General features: G+C 41.2%; 1 protein-coding gene across 5 annotated transcripts in view; it reads right to left on the bottom strand.

Moving 5' to 3' along the window:
• Window positions 1-14312: 14312 nt before the first annotated feature.
• Window positions 14313-22665, bottom strand: part of lmo3 (LIM domain only 3) — a 62469-nt gene continuing 54116 nt past the window's right edge. For 4 of the 5 annotated variants that reach the window (XM_044186581.1, XM_044186580.1, XM_044186579.1 and 1 more), the window contains one exon: window positions 14313-16769. In XM_044186581.1, coding sequence (XP_044042516.1) covers window positions 16664-16769 — 106 coding nt within the window. In that variant the 3' untranslated portion in view covers window positions 14313-16663. The other variant, XM_044186582.1, reaches the window with a different exon arrangement.

Here is a 22665-nt window from a genome sequence, read left to right as displayed (position 1 = left end):
TATGGATCTATAGCTGGCTGAAACCCCTAGATCAAGAGTGGGTAGTAATAAGTCTAATAATAATTGGAGAAGCGGTTGTCGAGCAGGAACATGGGAGCAGTAGGAGGCCCGCAATCATAGATCCAGACTCCAGAGGAGCTCTTGCTCCCATTCTACTTTTGAAGACTCTAGGAACCTCAAGTAACCCTGCGTTCTGAGAGCGCAGTGTTCTAGTGGGGTAACAGTGCACTATGGGCTCCTTAAGATACGATGGTGCCTGACCATTAAGAGTTTGGAGGTGAGGGAGTCAGTGCCGCAGCATTCTGGATCACCTGTGGAGTTGTAAGGGACTTTTTTGGGCAGCCTGATAATAAGGAATTGCAATAATCCAGCCTAAAAGTAACAAATGGACCAGTTTTTCTGCATCATTTTGAGACCGGATGTGCCTGATTTTTGAAATGTTACATAGATGAAAAAAGGCATTCCCTGAAGTGTGTTTTAAATGTAATTACCAGTCATCATATGTCATCCCAAATCTAAAACAAAGCAGCTAATTTACTCCCTCAATATTCAGTGTTAAATGACTCCAAAGCACACTGGATGGTAACTGAACTTATCCTGCTTTATGTTGGTTTACATATACATACAACCAGCAACAGTGACTACAACAACTGTGCGGAGATCAGGAGTGCGTGCCAAAGTTTTTAGTCGTTCTGTATCCTCCGTGCACCATGCAGAGATCTCTGATACACAAGTTGATGACTCACAGGTCTTCTACACAGGTAAAACACAGTCTGTTTGAATTTAATGTTAAATATAAACCATTGCATTACTGTTCTTGATTAACACATCTGGAGTCTGGTTTTCAGTGTAACAGTCTGGAGGATAATCTGAGTTTCACTCTCTCACTTGCCTGCAGATGATTTGTCACTGAACTGTTGCTGTGAACTGATCAGGATATCATTTGGTTGTTGGTCAAAACACACACACAGTTGCGGGTGAAACTTGCATGTTTACCAGAGCGCACAATGTATGTGTTTCATGGTCCTTATTACTCTGTGTATTTTGTTAGTGTTTCTATATAAACACATTTTGTAAAAAACAATAAATAAATTATATATATATATAGCGGCTGAATAGCTCAACACGGGGGACCGGGGTTCGAATCCCCCTCGGGGCGCAATGAGCAATGACCCATCATCCAGTGTGGGTCCCTTCACCTTGAGATTGACGAGATACAACACAAATGCTACGGCAAGGGGGAGCCAGGACAACAGGTCAGAGATTGGGTACGAAGCCCCAACAAGTGCAATCATGCTGAACGAGGCAGTGACCTGAAAGATGGCGAGAATGAATGCAAGGCAACCCCAACGCCAATTACAATGGCAAAGTGAAGTGCCATCTGATATACACCTCAGTGATCCTCGAGATGCTTGGCTATAAGAGCAACCATGGGAGCCATGAGAAACAGTACCCACCATGGAAACGAAGCCCAGAGGCAAAAATCAAGGGAGAAAGCAAGCCTTGGCCAGCGAAAGATAAAGAATAAACCGGCTGTTTGCAACTCCTGCGAAAGTGTATGCTCAATGGCAGGGTAATAACAGCAGAGCAGACCCACCAAGGCTGGAAACTGAACAGTACTGGAAAAGTATATGGGAGAGGGAGGCATCACACAACAGTGATGCTGGTGGCTCTGAGAGAAGGTATGAAAAACTGGACAGCACCGGGATCCACACCTACTGGCTAAAGAAGCTCACTGCACTCCACGCCTAGCAGCACAAATGAACCAGCTGCTAAGGGATGGCTTACCGAAGGGCATACAATCCTGATCCTGAAGGATCCCGCAAAGGGTACAGAGTTTGTACATGTTAACAGTGAGTCCTCTGTGCACGCCAAAGTTAGTCACAGAGTTCCACAAGGTTCTGTGCTTGGACCAATTCTATTCACCTTATATATGCTTCCTCTAGGCAATATTATTAGGAAACACTCCATAAACTTTCATTGCTATGCAGATGATTCCCAATTATATCTATCGATCAAGCTAGATGAAACTAACCAGTTAGCTAAACTTCAAGCATGCCTTGAGGACATAAAGACCTGGATGACTTGCAATTTTCTAATGTTAATCTCAGACAAAACTGAAGTTATTGTACTTGGACCCAAACACCTCTGAGACACAATATCTAAAGATATAGTACTTTAGATGTCATTGCCCTGGTCTTCAGCACCACCGTAAGGAACCTTGGAGTTATCTTTCATCAGGATTTATCTATTAACTCCCACATGAAACAAACTTCAAAGACTGCCTTCTTTCACCTACGCAATGTTGCAAAAATCTTGCACATCCTGTCTCAAAATGATGCCGAAAAACTAGTGCATACATTTGTTACTTCTAGGTTGGACTATTACAATTCCTTATTATCAGGCTGCCTGAAAAAGTCCTTTAAGACTCCAATATTAGCTTCTCTGCACTGGCTCCCTGCAAAATCCAGAATAGAATTTAAAATCCTTCTCCTCACCTACAAAGCTCTTAATGGTCAGGCACCATTGTATTTTAAAGATCTCATGATACCTTATTACCCCACTAGAACACCACCCTCCCAGGATGAAGTGTTACTTGTGGTTCCTAGAGTCTCCAAAAGTAGAACGGGAGTCAGAGCTTTCAGTTATCAAGCTCATCTCCTGTGGAATCAGATCCCAATTTGTGTTTGGGAGGCAGACACCATCTCCACATTTAAGAGTAGGCTTAAGACTCTCCTCTTTCATAAAGCTTATAGTTAGGGCTGGCTTGGGTGAGCCCTGAACCATCCCTTAGTTATGCTGCTATAGGCCTAGACTGCCGGGAGACTTCCCATGATGCACCTCTTTCCTCTCTCCTTCTCTCCCTCTCCATCGGTATGCATTTTTATCCCATTACTGCATGTTACTAACTTGACATATTCTCTCTCCCATAGTTGTGTGCTTTCTCATTTCTCTCCTCTCTCCTTCTGTTGCTTTCAGCAGGTATTTCTACCTCCGCAGCTACAGAGACTGGATCTGTGGTTGTGGGCCACCTGCTGCCCTGTGCTCTTGCTCGACAGCTGCTGCTGCAGTTGTTGTTGGCTCTGTTACTATTGTTGTCATTATTATTCCTATGACTGTCATTCCTATTATTATTAACTTAATAATATTAATTTTAACACCACCATTACATTATTACTATTTTAAATTTTTTGTTGGTATTTGCATTGTGCTCCCCCCCCCACCCTTCTCTCTCTCAAAACCTCTCTCTCTCAAAACCTCTCTCTCGCTCTAAACCTCCCTCTCAAAACCTTTTTCTCTGTCTCTCTTTCTCTCTCTGCCTCTCTTTGCCTCTCTCTCAAAAACCTCTCTCTCTCAAAACCCACGGCAGCAGTGGTGGATGACCGACCCCATTGAGTCTGGTTCTGCTTGAGGTTTCTGCCTCTTAAAAGGAAGTTTTTCCTTGCCACTGTTGCCAAGTGCTTGCTCATGGTAGGATTTGTTGGGTCTCTGTAAATAATATTATAAAGAGTACGGTCTAGACCTGCTCTATAAATGTGCAAGAAAATAATCAGCAGATTAATCAAAACTACTTAAAAACTAATTTAGCGCATGTTTTTCCATCATAGAAGAGGGATTCTTTCTCTGATGCTCTTCCTTTTTTATTCTATTTTTTTTTAATGCATGTAGGTTTTCTCATACAAATTTATGAATTTTGGTTTAACATTGTGCATTGTGCCTTTAAGGCAGAGATTACACCTGAATTGCAAAATTATACTATGGTTGCACCCAAATTGCAAATAAACCGACTTTGGCTTGACTTGCTGTTGTTAACTCTCTGACTTCAGACTGGTTTCAGACTTGTGGGTAATGACTTATGAACAACCAGAGTCTAATGGAAGTCTGATAGGACAATCATCTGAAGTGAAAAAAACAGACATATTGTGAAGTCTGAATCATTATGGTGACTTTGAAACTTGACTTGTGTTTTAACGCTAATACTCTCACACATCTCTGCTCCGCTAATTTTACACCTGAAGATCAGTTTAACAGTCATAAGGAGTACTACTCAGCCAGTGAAAATAACCATGATTATGTCATAGTGATGGCATCAAGGTTATCTTAGTTTGGACTTGAGACTGTACCAAGTGAGGATGTGGAATTTGAAAGACATGGGCATTTACCAGGCAAGGACGATAAGTAATGTATTTGCTTGACCCATACTGGTATTTAAAGATCAGGATATCTTTGCCTGTGCTGTGTCAATTTTGTCAATTAAATCTGTGTCTAGCAAGACCCCCAAATTTATGGGAATGTTATACCAAATCGTTGGGGTACTCCTTTAAGGTTAAGTCTAAGATGATGAAAAATATGACAATAATTCTTTTTTACTGTAAGTACCAATTTTCCATGACAACAAGCTAACAGTATGCCCATGATTCTCTGTTGGAGCCTGACCAATTGCACTAATTATATAGATGTCAGGAACACAAACACAAAAATATAGACATAAGTATATTCTAACAAAAATTGCACTGGGTTCAGAGTATTTTGAGGTCTGTAATTAAAGAAAAAAGTTTGAGAGAGCACATGCTGTTGAATTCAAAAGTATACATTTGTATTTTCTGGTCAAGTATAAATGATAGTGATAGGCCTTCTGTGCATTGCCGGTACTGATTCTTTAAAAAAAATATCTTATGTAACACGTTGATTACAGCTGTAAGTTTTCCCCTATATTGCTATATTGTTAAGCAGCTTCCCTCTGTGTCAGATATCTTACAGTTTTGGTTTCTTTGTTGTCCCTGCAGGCAGTCCCAGGTAAGTCCTGGTGCCTCAGTGGTGCTGTATGGGGCTGGGAGGCCCCGGGGTAGAGCCTCGAGCAATAGCTTTGACCCAGGCGCTCTCCAGAGACAGTTCTGCTCAACTGGTCCGCTCCAGAGACAAATACAATTACAACCCACACATATTGAACCCAAAGTGATTTACACCCTATAAGTGCTGCATGGGCATGCTCTTCCAAATTGAGCAAGGTGGGTCAAGGGGTCAATGGTGGAGGGGGCCAAAAGACATCTTGCATGACTTCACCAGTATAATTACATCTCACCAAACAAACACAGAAGGGAGGGACATGATGAGAGTCATGCTGATAGCAACTGTTTAAAGTATGAAAAGTAACATGTTGACTAAACACATATTTAATATTTAACAACAGTACAGCCATCTCTCCTTCCTGTGGGACTGAATCTAAACAGTAAACAATCACAAACTGTCACAATGACTCCCTAATGACAATTGAATACAAAGATAATACAAGCTAACAGTGCAGTTGCTGGAGTTAGGATGGTTTCTGTTACAGAGCCACAATCCAACTGACTTTTCACCGTTCCTGCTTTTTGACAGATCAGAAATGAAGCTCTCTCAGCCTCTGCGGGCCTCTGCAGGCCACCTTGGCTTTTCAGGCTGGGGCTTGGTGGCGTATTAGGGGTGTCAGGTTCTGTGACGGGATGATGAACAGTAATTACAACGATTCTGATTATTCCATAGTGATGGCACCAAGGTTATTTTAGTTTGGACTTGAGATGGTACCTAGTGGGATTGTGGAATTTGAAACACATGGGCATGTACCAGGCAAGGATGGTAATGTATTTACTTGACCCATACTGGTACTTAAAAGTCAGGATATCTCTGGCTCTGCTGTGTCAATTTTGTCAATTCTTTATTACATCTGCGTCTAGCAAGACCCCCAAATTTATGGGAGTGTAATATCAAATTGGGTACTCCTTCAAGGTTAAGTCTAAGATCATGAAAAGTATGACATTCATTTTTTTTTTTACTATAAGTACCAATTTTCCATGACAACAAGCTAACAGTATGCTCATGATTCTCTGTTGGAGCCTTACCAATTGCACTATTTATATAGAAGTCAGGAGCACAAACACAAAGAGATGCACAGAAGTATATACTGACAAATTTGCACTGGGTTCAGAAAATTTTGAGGTCTGTAATTAAAGAAAAAAGTTTGACAGAACACATGCTGTTGAATTCAAAAATATACATTTGTATTTTCTGGTCAAGTATAAATGATAGCGATATGCCGTCAGTGCATTGCCTGTACTGATTCTTTAACAGTAATTACAACGAGGACCTGGCCCCTCTCAAGATCACATGGTGTCAGGAGGACAGCGCTGGATTGGCAGGAGTAGCACCAGCCCCTCCAGGTCTCATGAGTCTCCAGGGGACCCATTAGGACTGAGGCCCGGCGTCCTGATGAAGCAAACCCTTGTGCACTTCCATTGCACAATTATAGCTAGGCCTGCTCAGTTGTGGAGCTTCACTGTTGTTGTTAGCATCACCTCAGTCCACAGCCTCCTTAATAATGCACTCAGTAGCAAGAGCTTGCAGTCAGCAGGGTGAGACGTGCAGGTTGAGTTAATGATGGGGGTTATGGCTTCCGTGTGATGTTACATGAGATCTGATTGGTTGAGAGATCCTAACCTTGTCTTGACCTATTATTGAAAAACAACAAGTCTGCAGGCTTTGTAAATGCTCAAGTATAGTTTTTTCTTTAATTGAAGGGCACATTCTGAATGTCTTACTACAAAAAAAAACAAGACAATTATGTTTATGACAAGTGGGAAAGAATGTAAATTCATTTGCATGTTGCATTTTGAATTTAAATGTTTAAATTGTTTTTCTAGAGGATCTTGCTGCTTCTTCTGTGAGAAAAGAGACAGATCAACTAGCCACACTGAACTGTTGGATTTGGATCATTTGGAGTCCAGTTTGTGTACACCTGATGAATGTAAGTCCTACATTCAATTTCCTTTTAGGTCTGTTTTTTTCCATCAACTACTTAGAACAGATATCTGGTTCTTTAGCTGCTATGTTCAACAGCTAACCTCTAACTTTGTCTGAACCCTAAAATGCTTATTCTTTGTGGATTAATCTTTATGTGACACCTTTCACATCAAACATAGTCTCCTTATAGATTGTTAATATAACAATATTGATTATTGCAGTTTTAATTATATTTTGCTGATAATACTTCATACTTTTACTGAAGATATTTTTTAAATGCAGGACTTTTGCCTGTAATGTAGAATCTTTACATTGTGTTATTGTTACTTTAAAGGATCTGAATATTTCTTTAACCACTGGTGCATTAGTGAGTTCGGCCATGATGTTGGGTTATTACCAAGTCTTTGCTCATATTTTGCATTGTGGTTCATCCCAAAGGTGTTGGATGGGGTTTAGGACAGGGCTCTGTGCAGACCAGTCAAGTTCTTCTTTCAAAACAAACTGGGAAAACCATTTCTTAATGGAGCTTGCTTTGTGCACTGGGGCACTGTCATGTTGAAACAGGGCCTTCCAAAACTGATGGAAGCACATTATTGTCTAAAATGTCATTGTATGCTGAAGCATTAAGATTTCTGTTCACTGGAACTAAGGGGCCTAAACCAAAGCAGGAGTAGCAACTCCAGGCCAAAAGTACACAGGTGTGTCCACATACTTTGGTCATACATTGTGTCTTTTGATTTCCATTGCCTGCTTGTACATTTAACTGAAAGTTTGTAAGTGTGTATAGTGTGTAGGTAGGAGGCCTATTGCTTTCTGTATTTTCTAAAACTGCACCTCTGTTTATTGCTGATACACAGTTCTCCTCAGATCCCCCATCTGCCTGTTTGATTACACTCATCCTCCAGAGAGCAGGGAGGAGAGAGAGAGGGAGCAGTGCCTCTGAGTCTCCTCCGCCATTTCACACAACAAAATAAAATGTTTCATCGCACTACGCTTCTCCAACAAAACAAGCTGGGTGGTTTGGAAACTGAGAGAAAATTGTCTTTTGAATAATCCGCTTCTTGATTTTTTTTCTTTTTTCTCTTGAAAGGTTTTCTGAAGGTTATTGTTGAGAATAATGCAGCTCCTGCCCCCCTGCAGATGACAATCATCTTTCCAATTTGTTTGAGATTAGGTCATATGGAAACAGCGCATCATAAACACACAGGGTTGGCACGACAGCAATGGAGCATGGGGAGGGTGGCACCATTTCCCCCTGTTCTGGGTTCTTCCTGCCTTGATAGCCAGGATACTGGCAGTGGAAGAATCCAGGGCACAAACAAACAGAAATCCACAGATCTCTTACTAACTGGGAGAAAGAAAGGAGCTGACCCCCCACCCTCCTCCTGAAGCAGCATGACCAGATTGGATGTTTGATTTGCGGCTGGATCAGTAAACACACTACGGCTTCGGGTGTTTCTTTTGATTCAACATAAATCATATCTAAACAAACAAACAAGTTCTCAGTGTTTGATATATGACAGTATTGACATCAGTGCTGTCATCCGAGAGGAACATTAATATTTCTCATAGCACTACTAGGGCCCACTTTTATCACAAAAAACTTAAAATAATTGCAGTACATGGCTTATGTTGGTCAGCTGTAGTGTGGGTGTGTTTGTGTGTGGGAGGTGGATTGCAGTAATTTTCCTTGCATGGTTCAACTGGTAGACAGAGGCCAAAATGGACATCTGGTAGACGTTACGCTGCTACATCAAAAGAAAGAAAGAAGAAAGATTCTTCAGTGATGATAACTTGCTTAATGCACTCTCTGAATAGAAGATCAGTAGACTGGGGCAGATTGGTGCTGGAACATGTGTTTGGGATGCAACTACACAATCAATAGGGTGCTAATTGTGTGTCTCAGGGACCTTGACATCTTTTCCTATCTAGAATGTTAATAATCAACTGGGTTAGCTTGTGACTGCATCAAATGCCTTCTCTTTACTGAAGAGACAGCATGCTACCAAAAAGCTTAACAATAAAGATTAGCATGATAATTAGACAGAATAATACATTTAATCTACTGCAAAACCTGTGTAGAGTATATCTAAACATTAGCAATTCACTCGCACAGGCAGGTACAGTCGCCTGTTGCTTTAGTGGAGTTCAACTCTGAACTCTGACATGCAAATTTGCACCAATGAGTAATTGCAGTCCGAGAAGTGGAGGGTCCAGAATGAAGGAAGGTATAGAGTGGGGGTGAAATAAAGGTTAGAGAAGCAAGCTTGTGACCGAAAGGTTGTTTGTTCAATCCCGGACAGGCAGGATAAATCTGGGCGGGGAAAAGTGAAAAGTACATGTGAACATTGATAAAGGCACTAAGGGAAACAGCATGTGGTCATTAAACTCATGGCTTCAACAATGGTTTCATACTATTGCAAGCACTAACCTACTTAACAACTTTGGGGGCAATTATGAGACATCCTGTGTGCAACTTGTGTGTTACATTTTGTACCTGATGGTGGCATGAAGAAAACACATAAAGGGAAGTGTGTTTTAATATTTGTTGTGTACAAGGTCAAGATCATCCACAACATGAGTGTTTATCCTGGGGTATAGCAGAAGGTACATGCACATCCATAAAATCTTTGCTGATTCTTAATAACAATAATCTGTATATAAAGAAAAATATAAAATAAAGATACCTTATCATTGACCTTGCCAAGTGTTGGTGGAACATGAAGGGTCAAGGGATCACCAGATTTAGTAGGACACATTCTGTGGGGACCACAAGTATCCATATTAAATTCAGCATGGAATAAATATAATATAATACAAAAGTGGGAAAGAATGTAAATTCAGAATGTATGTTGAATTTAAATGTTTAAATTGTTTTCTAGAGGATCCTGCTGCTTCTTCTGTGAGAAAAGAGACAGATTAAGTAGCCACACTGAGCTGTTGGATTTGGATCATTTGCACAGATGGAACAGCTACATAATTAGTGATAGATAATTCTTTAACAACAACTTCAGAGAACCATAACTTTGGTACAAACAATCATTATCCAGACAATTATATACTCATTTGATGTTTGTATTTTTATAGAGCAAATGTCATTGTCTACCATCCTCTGATTGGTGAACCAGTAATGGTGACCTGAGTGTTGTGCATTGTTATCTTTCAGACTGTACTCCGAAGTACACTCAAATCAGACCAAAAATACAGAAGTCCATTATCTCTGCAATAAAGAGCTAATGACCCAACAACAGGAATATATTTGCCAGGGCGCCCATCTCCTTGAAAAGGCCAAAGGATAAGGAGTCATTAAAGGAGTGTTATCGGGTCCAGATAGCATTGGCATGTCTGTAAAGATCATTATTTTTGCCCCTGGAGCTGTTGGACAAAGGAGAGCAGGGCTAACTGCACACCCAGTGCTAACTCCAGGGTCAGCTGTAACACAGGGATGAAGATGCTAATGATACGCAGCCTAGAAGCTAATGCTTTTTCTAAATGCTCTTAATGACTGCAGCCCCTAATGTGGGAGAGCTCGGGATCTCTGTTTTTCTTTGTGCTTCGTCAGCTCACTGTAGCTGAAAGGGACACAGCTGAGTTGTTGCTTTTTCATTTTCTCTATTTTTTTCATGGTTTCTTCTACTCTCATTTATTTTTTTTACCCTCTTTTTGGGTGGAGGGAGTGGAGTGCACATCTCATTGAATGCCCAAGTGAGCTGTGAGTGGCTGGTATTGTAATAATAATAATAATAATAATAACCTGGACTGTACTCACAGAACCTCCAACACCAGTTCTCAGCTAATGATTCTGCTTCTGTCTGGAGGGGGCTCAGACAGATCATCAACTACAAACCTAAATCCCCCCACTCCATTAACAACTTGTGCCTGGCCAACAAACTGAATGAGTTCTAGTGTCGCTTTGAAGGACAATGGGACAGTCCTGACACCATCCCCTGTGACTCCACCCACCAGCTCCAGCCCACCCGCTCCACCTCCCCCACCTCAGCAGGGGCCTGGGTCTCTCCACAACTGCCCACCTCAGAGGCCCCTCTGCATCAAGGAGGAGGACATTAACAGGCTTTTCAAGAGGCAGAACCCCCGAAAAGCAGCCGGTCCAGCCCCTTTTATAGAGTCTCTTCAAGGCGGGAATGTTGCGCTGTTATTCCGCCTCGCCATTCTGTATAAAATGTACGAACATGGAATGGGGGGGCATTGCTGTTCCGCCGTTAAGCCAGCAGCAGAGGTAGTAACAGAGCTGAATCGACATCTGTGTAAAATGGGGGAGCCAGCAGACGCTGTTGTGTTATACGTCATGTCTCTTTTGTTTCCGGAACACCGGCATGCTATCTAAAATCACACAATGGGACAGCATTATGCCGCCGTTGTTTGGTTCAGTGTAAAAAAGTGAAGCCGGTGTAACGATGGGTCTTCTTTATGGCAGTATTGCGGGAACTCTGTTTAAAAAGGGCTTGTGTCTCTCCATCCACTCTGAAGCACTGTGCTGATTGGTTGTCTCCAGTGTTCCCAGACATCTTCAACACCTCACTGTAGACAAGCCATGTGCCAGCCTGCTTCAAAACCTCCACCATCATCCCCGTACCCAAAAAACCATAGGACCATAGGACTTAACGACTACCGACTCGTTGCCCTGACCTCTGAGGTAATGAAGTCATTTGAGCGTCTGGTGCTGTCACATCTCAAATCCATTACTGACCCTCTCCTGGACCCCCTGCAGATTGCCTACATAGCCAACATGTCTGTAGACAATGCAGTAAACATGGCCCTCCACTTCATCCTCCAGCACCTGGACTCCTCCTATTTGTGGACTTCAGCTCTGCTTTTACAGTTTTTCTCAATTGCTAAAACAATAAACCCTATTGTCTGAACCAAATGCTCAGTTGCCTGAACCCACTGATTGAATCAATCACTCTTTTGGCAAAACCATAAGCACTTTTCACCTGTTTAGACACAACTTGCCAACACATTTTCATTGTGATGCACCTGTGCTGCATAATGGTGAGCACAGGTGACAAAAGTCAAACACAATTAAAGCACAGATGTCACCACTTGAACACAACAACTCAAAATTGATCACACTTGTGGCTAATGATGTGAGGGAACATATAAAGTAAGCCAGTTCAGAGAACACTGGTTTCTGAGGCCCTACAATGGATAGAAATCTGAGAGGAAGAGGAGGTCAAGGTGGTCAGCGAAGACCAAGAACAGTAATATCTGATGAAATCAGAGCTACTGTGATTGTCCATGGTATGAGCATGAGGGAGGCTGGACAAAGGGTACAACCAAACATCAGTAGATTCACTGTGTCCACCATAATTAGAAGATTTAGAGAAGAGAACAGGTAATTACCTTTTTTTGACATTATAGCACAGTATGTAAATGTTTACAGCAATTACTGTATGACTGTACCACAGTATACTGTAAGTAAATATGTTTCAGTACATCACTGTACCAATATACTGTAGTATTGTAATGGAGGGTTGGTCTAACTGTTTGTAGGCCTAGTATTCCATGTATATTGTTGTACTTTATTTTTACATGGGCTTACTGTACACCAGTGGCAAACGCATAAGATTTCTGTTTTGTCTTTTTGTACAAGTGCTAAATGCACAGGGTTTTTTTTGTTTTGCAACATGCATTTAGCCTACAGTGAACAATAAACATTTATTTCTCCAGCTTCATGTCCTGAGCATTGTGTTTTCTATTTTTCTACGTAGTGTTTAGTGACTGTTCAGTAGTATTTTTAATTTTGATTGACTCGGGGCATGATTTGACAACATAGTTCACTTTTTGAGCACAGATTGAACTGTTTTGAGGTGAAAGTTTGGTTTTGCAAGAAGAGTCTGAGGTTTTGTGAATGTAGCTTGAAAATTGTGTTTTGTGTTCACAGTTTAGAGAAAAGGAGAGCAGCTTTCAAGAAATGTGTCTTAGCAATCGAGAAAAACTGTAATACCATCATCCCGGCTGTGCTACAGGACAAGTTCTCCCAGCTGAGTGGGCCTGAATCCACCTGCAGGTGGACACAAACTGTTTCAGACACACTCCTCCGGCAGGAGGCTTCTGTTCAGTTTCTTCCCACCTGCAGCTGGCCTCAACAGTCATATTGTACATATGTTTTATTTAAATTTTTATATTTTTTCATACACTGTATTATTGTCAATTTTCTATTTGTGCTTCTTGACTTACTACTTGTTTTTTCTTTCTTTATATTTTCTACTTACTATGTTTATTATGCAGCAAAATACCAAAGCCTTGTATGCCTTGTATGTGTAAATCTGAAAGATTCTGAAAACATTATTTCTAACATAGTGATCACAACAACATCTGTTATATATGGGTAAATGGTTATAGTATTCTACAGTAGACTTCTCCTAGGCCAACACGACATGACATTTGCTTAGGCTTGTGAAAATTCACAGAAACATCAGCTTTACTCATCTGCATATGTTGTAATGGTGCAGACGGCCATCACATTGTGTTGCATCATCCCTGTGACACCAGACAACATGGCGGTAATGATGCCACGTTATCAGCAGCAGGATTCAGAGGTTAACATCTGACTCCAGAGCGGCTGAGCCATTATAACACGACGTATGACTGCCATTGGTGAGAATTCTCTCTATGGTTGCCACACTTTCTTTTAATTTGACCAGGCTTTAATCTCCATCTACTCTGAGTGTTTTCATCTACTAAAGGACTTTCAACAGCTTGAGCCTAATCAAAGAGTTTCGCTCTCTTCTTCGTGTCTTTAGACAAGGAAATTCAATTAGATTAATTGGCCTGGATATTATGCTCTGTAATATGATGTAATCATTGGTGTCGACAAACTTCACAGGGCACTTTAGAGGCACCTCGCTAATTAGAGCAATAACTTTAATCCAAATGTTTTACCTCGACATTCCAGATGATTCTAAATTGAAATCCAGGTAATTAGTTGAAACAACCCACAAGGAGATAGCTGGCGCCCCTTCTCGAAAGCTGCTGACAGCAAAGTATAAATGAAGCGTTGTTTTTTCTCTTGTTCCATGTTTGACACATGACAGTACCAAAATAAAAAATCCACTTTTTCCTCTGACAAGATGAAAGCCTATTGTGTTTTTAGAGCTGAACAAAAGATCAATTTGAAAAATGTGTTAAATCTCATTTGAATAGGAAATTTCAACCCTGCAACCACTGTGAGGTTTTGTGAGCTCTGTTTCATCAGAACAAAACTGAAAACGGCATTTTACATGCAGCAGAGACAACAAACCGAGGAAATGATTGCACTTTAGATCAATCATATATCATAGGCTGCAACATGCTCTGCTGGTTAGGGTAATGGACAGGGAACAGGCTCTTTCTGGCGACTGGTTTGCATCTAATGCTGTGCCCTTGAGCTAGATACTTGGCCTGAGTTGCTTCAGCAAACACAGTGACTTAAAAATGGATATGTAAAGTATGAAAGTGTAAGCTTTCTTCAGATATAAATCTCAGCCTGACAGCTATTGAAATAACAGTCAAACTCAAGAAAAAACACACCACAATCACTGGTAACACAATAAAACTGTATTACATTTGTGCTTAAAATTATTACAATTACAGTATTTACAAGCGTTGTCCTAAAAATAAACATCTCATGCTGGATGACACATAAAAAGAAATCATTGTACAATAGCAAGCAAAAATGAATATTTCTTTTATGTACACCCACAATTTACAAATTAAAGAAGGGATTGTTATTTTCCAGCTAAGAAATGTTGCTGAGCGCTGTTGCACATGCTCAGAAGCTGATATTTAATACTGAAAGATTAATGGTTTGTTTTCTTCTAAGCAGAAAAGGACCTAACTCCTCTGCAGAAGGGAGCCATCATGACTGAGATGACCGGGTCTTGAGGTGACTGACCTGCTGCAGAGTGCAATTAACTTAACCCAAAGCTGTGTTGAAAATGAATCAACATAAGCTAAACAGTGATTGAGAAAACATTGATTGGGTTTAAGTATCAGCATGTCAAACAATGCATGTCAGATTTTGGACAACAGGTGATGTATTGAATGCTTATCAAATAAATAGTGCACAAAATGTAACCAACCCCCACCATCCCTGACTGATCCTCACACCCCTACAACCACTACAACAACCTGCCTCCACGAGCATTTACCCACATTACAGTTTGACCAGTGTGAATGCAAGGTTTTAATAAATAGAAAGACTGTCTCCAGCAAAAAATACACAGCCTTACTTCACAAGAACAGAGCCTGGAGTCACAGTACAAACCCAGGCTGACCAAATACTGCTGCTGCTCTGATGGAATGCATTTCAGGAATGGAACTGACTCTTCTCACCCCATAAAAGATAGTCTTGCACACCCAGGTGTTTGTCTACAAGCATAAAGTCTAGTCCATAAAGTTTAAAGCTGCTTTAACAGTTTTTTTGGCCACTTGAGGGCAGTAGAACAAGCTGAAAACACAACATCTGACATACTGTATTATCTCGTTATAAAGTTGTTATCTAACATGTTAGCAATCAGTTGCGTATTTACACATCCAGCAGACAGAGAGCAACATTAGCATCTCTCTGGAGTTCTGTTTGTGTCCACCTGATGAATGGAAGTCCAATAGTCCAATGTTCACTCTCCTTTTATCTCTGGCACGGTCTCCACCAACTCCTGTGAAAAAGATCTGGCTATATAGCTGCTAAATGCTTCACTTTCCTCACCAACTAGTTGCTAACTTTGATTGCTGGTCAGGTGACAATTCTCTGTGGCTTCATCACTATCAGAGATGTCTTTCACATTAAAAGTAGTAATTTTCTCCATTGTTAATATAAAAACAAATACTGATTAGTGCAGCTTTAATGTATTCAAAATTGCTGACTTTGACCAGAAAAGGTATTTTCATTGACATTCAAAAAAGCCAATCACACTTTTACTTGTTGATTCTGAAATGGTGCTACCAGAAAAGAAGACCTTTGTGATGCTAATCTTCAAGGGTCAACAGTACAATGGCTCTATGGTCCTTTAGAGACATAGACATAGGTCCCAAATATATTTAGGTAGTGATTGTGTGAGAGATTGCATCCATCCAGAGAAAAGCACTTATTTCACAAACTCTGAGTCTTTGCCATTTAGACAATGCAGCTGTGCGATTTGGAAGCATGGCGATACTCTTATGATCAATTTTGGAATCTGAAGGTTTTGAAAGGACTATATGGACCAAACCAAACCTCACGAGACTGCAAGACTGAAGTCCTCAACCTGAAGGGATCCACATGCTCAAAGACACACACACACACACACACACACATACACATATAGCAACAAATCAGCATTAGCATTATTTTTGCTGCTCTTCAGTTTACATTCAGTGTGTTTTGAATCTGATATCATACAGTAAAAAGGTCTTTATCTCAAAATTGATTGACAATACCTCAGTGTATTTTAGATTCAAGTAGAAGTTGTAGGACTGTGCAGTCAGGTGGGACGCTGTCTGTCCGTGTCAGATAAGGTGAGGCAAAACTGCTTTTGGGTGGGTTAATGAATTTTATTCCCAACCACCGGGATCAGCTGTTGGTTAGAAATTGCTCTGAGGCAGGTGTTTGGTGGCCAGGAGGAAAGAGGCAACATCCGTAAGTCATAAACAAAGAAATGGACAAACAATTTTTTCATACTTTTAGTTTGTTGTAGGCTTCCAGGGCCTTTCCCTGCCACACTGGTGTCTCTATGGCTATTCTGTACAGCAGTGTGTCCCCTCCCAGGGAGGCTTGCTTAGTTATGTACATGTGGGGGACAGAAACTGGACAGGAGGCAATAGTGCTTTTTGTTGCGTGATTACAAGCTCTCCTTCAGTCTCTCTCTTTCTCCCACTCCTCCTCTTCCTCCTTGTTGGCCTATAAGGGTCAACGGACCTGGGGAGCGTAGCCCTCCTTCATCAGCCCCTCCTCGTAGTCTGTCTGGCACAGGATCATGTTGTTCTTCAGGAAAAACTTGTCTCCCACACAAAACCTGCACCACACAAAGAGAGAGAGGAGGGAGGGGTTTGTTTACATAAGCATCAAAGCAAAAATCTCATCATTAGTGCTGAGCTGTAGGCTAGCAGTCCTAGCCGGCTGCTAGCTACATGACTATAGTGCAAAATCTCTACTTTAGCTACCATAACCTTGGTGCCAACTCCCCCCTTCATCTGCAACGCTGCCATGTGCAGACGAGGAGTCCTCCTCTAGAAGACAGTCAACTCAATTACAAGGGGAGATATGTAGGTCTTAGGGGGTGGGGGTTGGTTTGAGTGGAGGGAGGACTCTGGTGTATACGAATGGAGTTATAGCTGTTTCAGGCTGGGGTTCCTTTCCACCTGCAGCTGTTACAGAAACCCCCACCGACCTTGGCAGCCCTATCCTGCTCCAGCTGGGGGGGGCCACAGTTACGCTTGACATTTTAGCACAGCAGCAAGTGGAGATTATGTTGAACGCGTAAGAGCAATAACTCTCATTGTATTGTCCTGAGGGCTGCTTATCTCTCTCAGTGTGCAGGTTGGACAAGGTTGGCAAGCAGCGGTGCCAGTGTTCACTACAGGGGAGGTGGAGCTCGGATGGGGGGATGGGGACAGTGAGCCTTGCCTCCTTTGACTTCCCTGGATGTTAAGATTGTTGAGTTCAGTGCTGGGAGCTGATCACAGCGGATGGAGCTCAGGTACCTGACAAGCATGGGCTGTTCGCAGTGTTGGTTCAGGGCTGCAGGGCAGATTGAGAGCATAATTTGTTACATCCACTTGGGACCAATTAGCAGGATTCAAATACACCGTAGGTATTGGCACAAAATACCAAAAAGTGTGAGAATGGTGTGTTTCTGGAAATAAAGCCAAATGTTCTGAGGAAGAGCTTATTTTGAAAGAAATATCATGTAAACCTGAACACTGATGTCGATTTGAATGAATTAACTCATGGATAAAATGAGCATTCTACTCTATCAGTCACCTATACAATACGTACAATAGGTGATTCCAAGGTGATCTTAGGGATGCCATCCTGCCAACCTTCTCAGTACTGGAAATGAATGAATTGCCCTTGTCGACTCCTTATTTTTCCAAGGAAACTGAAGATAATCCTATCAGAGAGGGACTTTTAAAGCTACGCCCATTAATGCCCAGGTCACATACATAAGAGACAGTAAAAGTAAGACTTAAACATAAAATTAGCTTCAACCAGGTAGTGTTTTTTTAAAGCTGAATATTATCACAGTCATGGCTGACAAATAGAAAATTGTGTGTTTTCTCCAAAATTTGTACTTACAGAACATATCTATTGTGTTAATGGCAGCATGCTTCCACACCTTTATAACGAAAATAAACATAGATAACTAATATCCATTCATCTGGGCTGTTTGAGCAGAGGCAGAGCTGTATTTCATGTAATGGTGTCCACGCTAATAAAAATGTCCTGTTAGAATGACACATTCTCTCCCAGAATCTATTAATGTCTGTCTTTACTGACACCAAGCCCACTCCCACTTTAACTTTATCTCCCTTTATTTTTTTACATCCTCTCTCTACTAGTAATACTGTCTCCTTCCTCTTCGTCATCCTCTTCCTCCTCCTCCCCACTCTCTTCTCACAGCCCTCCACTTATATATTGTTTCAGCTCTGTTAAATGTCAACAGCATATGTGACATCTGTGCACCAATTATAATGAGGATATTACACTGGGCCCATCACAGTGTCTAATAAAGGATCTTGTGTTGCCCTAGTATTTCCACTTTCTTAAAAACAATTGCAGAGTACATCTTCTATATGGCTCTCTATTAGAGAATGCTGATATATTGGTTTGCTGCTACTGGACTTTCACTGATGATATAATAAATAAGAATACAATTTTATTGCATTAGCTTCAGCAGTATAAGCCTATAAAACAGGGTGGCTGTGGCTTGGAGGTAGAACGGGTTGTTCACTCATTGGAAGGTTGGTGGTTCGATCGAAGCGCTAGTGTGTAGTGTGAAGCACTTTGAGTGTTCGCAAGACTAGATAAGCGCTATACAAGTGCAGTCCATTTACCATTTAAACCTGCAATGAAGACCCAGATTGGTGGAGATGATCACCCACTTTAAACAGCTTTCAGTGGAGATGGCAGTTCAAAGTTCTTTCCACACTGACACAAATACACATGTGGAAATGTGTATGTAATGTGTATGGGCAATGTAAATATTCAGATACAAAGGTAAGGCATATCTTTTCAGCTTAGCATTTATACAGGAAATCAAATCAACAGACAAACTTTAATGAATGTATTACAATTACCCATTATTTTTTGTGGTCTTATTATCTTGTTTTAGATCTGTTCTACCTCTTTATATTATTTTATGTTTTCATAAATGTATATATGTCTGTAACTGTAGTGTAATACTGCAAGTGCAAGTGTGCAAAAAACACTATTCGAATACAACTACATCTACTGATGAAGACTGGGATGCTACTGCAAGCTCTGTAAAAAGCTCTGTAGACCTTGAGTAAAGATTATTATGTCAAATATACAAATACAGTTTGAATTTTAGTTAACTATTTGAGTTGATAACAAAAAACAAAATATCTGCCATCAACAAATCAAAGGACTAAATTACCATTTTATGTCATTTAAGTCATTCAGTCAGAAGTTGTGCTTATGTTCACAGATTTCTATTTAGGAGGAGGAGTTATTTTGTTTTGTTATGCCCTAATGGCTCATTAGCGATAGACATTTTAATCCTGCCAGCATCATTTTCATTTAACAGGGAAGCTGAAACAGTTGCTAGGAGCAGATAAGATTATGTTTTTTTTCAATGATCATGAAATATGTCAATTTAAAGGTGGTTAGTTATTTCTGTACGTAGACTTACGATATCCTGCAATTTGGATTTCAGCCACACTTATTTTTCTGTTTTTTCCAAAGCTGCAATTGGTCCATTTTTTTCTCCAACTGGAAGAGACAGTTGTTAATGAGCAGAAAAGCAGATCTATTTAAATTGCTTAAATAATCTAAGCTATGGACAGCAATTCAGAGGTCTGGAACCAGGGTGTCTAGCTTACAGTAGTAGCCATCTAGAATGGCTGGACTATGACAGGGTCCAGGCTGATCCATGCCTGATCCCTGCTGGGTCCCTGCTAGGTAAATGTAAATCCTCCTTGGCTCCTTTGAGGAGAGACTGTCCGAAAGTGTGCACTGTTATTCCCAATTGTAACAAACCTCAGCCCTGCGATGGCAGGCTTTTCACTCACTCCCTTACAGTGCGGTCATTTGAAACATGTATATACAGTTTTGCCCTTTAGACTCTTTAGATTTTTTCAGCTGACATATTGTAAGAAATAGTTCATTTGAAGCATACTGATGCCTTATCGTGCTGCTCCAAAATCTATAATTGGTGTTCAATTAGGTTGAGATCTGGTGATTGTCAAGACCATAGCTTTTGGTTCACATCATCAAACCATTCAGTGAGCCCTCGTGCCCCCTGCTTTCATTATTTTGTTTCTCCACTGATTGATGCAGTTTTTTTCCTTTGTTTTGTCACCTATCTGTACATATAACACATGTTACTGCTTGAGCTCAATACTTATCATAGGTGCTAGCTATAGCTCAACCTTCATTAAAGGTCTCCCATAACATCACATCTGTTACTACAAGTATATTAACTATATAGTTATATTCATGTTATCGTGTGCAATCATATCATGGTTTCTAACTTTACAGTCAGTCAGCTTCTGCTGGTGCTGTCTTCCTCTCTCCCTGTACTGCCTTCACTTTCTTCCCTCCATCTTCCTTCCTTTACTTAGAGGTGACTGTGACTAATGAGTCCTTAGAGAGCTCTTGTTGTAGGAGGAAGAGAAAGAATGGCTTCCACAGGCACACATTTAAAAGATGTATTGCGATGCCAGCAATTTGCCTCGGAGGCCCGTGTTAACTAGAGTATTCACTTTCCACTCAAATGAGAAAAAAAAAACAGGGAGATTGTCAAAGAGAGAAAATAGTCTCAACTGCACCAAATCTAATTACTGTTAGGATGCACACAGGTTCAGAAACATTTGGCCCTTTGACACTGATGCTTAATTGTAACAGCATGTTGTAAATCTTCTCTGGCAGATTGCTGCTGGGCAATCAGACAGCAGCAGCACAAGGACACACTGAAGATGAGTTTTTCTTTGGGGCATGTAATGTAGAGAATATAATTTCACATCTGGAAAGGAGGAGATTTACTTTTTTTTTGGCTTCATCTTTGGTGCTAAACATCCACTGCGGTTGTGTTTTAAAACGCTCTGGTCTTTTATTGTTTCTTTCTCCATCTATGATGTTCAGCACACACAGATGTCAGGTTTCTGTGGTGTACCACCGAAAAATCAATTGTTAATCAAACAATGTGGCCACACATGGAGGACAAACTTACAGAACCTCCCTCTTAAAATGTCACAGAACTACCTTCACAAATAGAGGAAGCCCTCATATTAGCTGTGTTGCACCATCCAATTTAATATGACACATATAACCAGTGCAAATATAAAATCTAAAATATCAATAAAGGTACAAGAATGTGGCCTCTGATGGTACACAGTTAGGATCTTTAGAATGGTGAAAATGTATGAGCTATGAATTTTGTCATCTCCATGAGCAGAGAATAACTGACATTTATTTGTATAAGATTTCTTATTTTTACTTTAAATTGTGTTTGTTTTTTCTCCTCCAGTAGTGCAGGATTTGGTAGTTAAATTGTGTTCTCTAGGCTGGCTGCCCAGGCTCTGAGTTCTCAACACCAATCATACACAACGTGACAACTGTGTCCCTTATTGGCCATTAGGCCCCTGTCTAACAAGCCTAACTCATGACATACAAGGCACCAGTGGCTGAGCTTAGCTGTGCTGCACCCAATTGGTGTCAGTCTCTCCTTCCAACGCTCCAGTATGCAGCATCCTCCCTTATCAGCACTGACCTTCCCCTACACTGTCACCCATCCTGCTCTCCTCCGCTCCCCTCTACTCTAACCTTCCTCCAGCCTCCCCAGACTGTGGCCTCCAGCTCATCAGGGGGAAATTGGGCCAGCACTGGCTAGATGATGAGGCTGGACGACAGCCCCATCGATTAGCTGTCCCCCAGGGCTGATCTGTGGCTAACTGCTTGCTGGATGGAGTCTCATATCTCCGTCCTTATTCCCAACACCCTCACCCTCACCAACACCCCCTCTCTCCTCAGAACCAGCCCCATATCTCTTTGGCTCTAAGATCACGGTGGTGCTTCCTTTCCCCAGCTTAGGTAGGGAAAATAACAGGTCTGACTGGTGGGAAGGTCATAGATTTATGGCCAGTTTAACAGAGTAAGGTGTAGACATGAGCAATCAGAGCCAATGTAGGATCCTATATTTTCACTGATAGACCAGGGACAGGAGATATTCACTCCCCTCAGCTTTATACCATTTCAAAGTCATGCACAGAGCAAAGAAAGAGGGGGAAAAAAGGCTTTTGCTCTCTGGCAGATACACAAGTAAGATAACTGGTGAGGCTTTTCAATTACTATTATTCCTGAAGCAGGTTCAGCTCTCAATGCATCTTTCATGGCAAGCAAGAGATTGTTGTCAATTTGATGGTGATGATGACAAAGAACAAGGAAGCAATTGCAGGTCATGATCGCAGTGACATGTCCACTCTCAGCTAACGGGCCAGTCTTCTATCTCTGCCCAGCACTAACTGGCCTATAACTTAAGCAAGGCCCTTAATAGCTGAGCATGGCAATGACCATTACAGTCCTGCAGTGAGTCCCTGATGAAATCAGAATAATCACTGGCTTCCAGTTTCCTGTCCTTGCTCTGTGGGATACAGTAGGGTGGAAGTACGCACACAGGAACTGATGGCGTGGATAGATGCATACGTGTGTGGTGGGGGTGGCTGTATGTT

The sequence above is a fragment of the Siniperca chuatsi genome, linkage group LG23 (genome assembly GCF_020085105.1).
Source record: "Siniperca chuatsi isolate FFG_IHB_CAS linkage group LG23, ASM2008510v1, whole genome shotgun sequence".
NCBI classification, from domain to species: domain Eukaryota; kingdom Metazoa; phylum Chordata; class Actinopteri; order Centrarchiformes; family Sinipercidae; genus Siniperca; species Siniperca chuatsi.
This window is presented reverse-complemented; position numbering and strand designations above follow the sequence as displayed.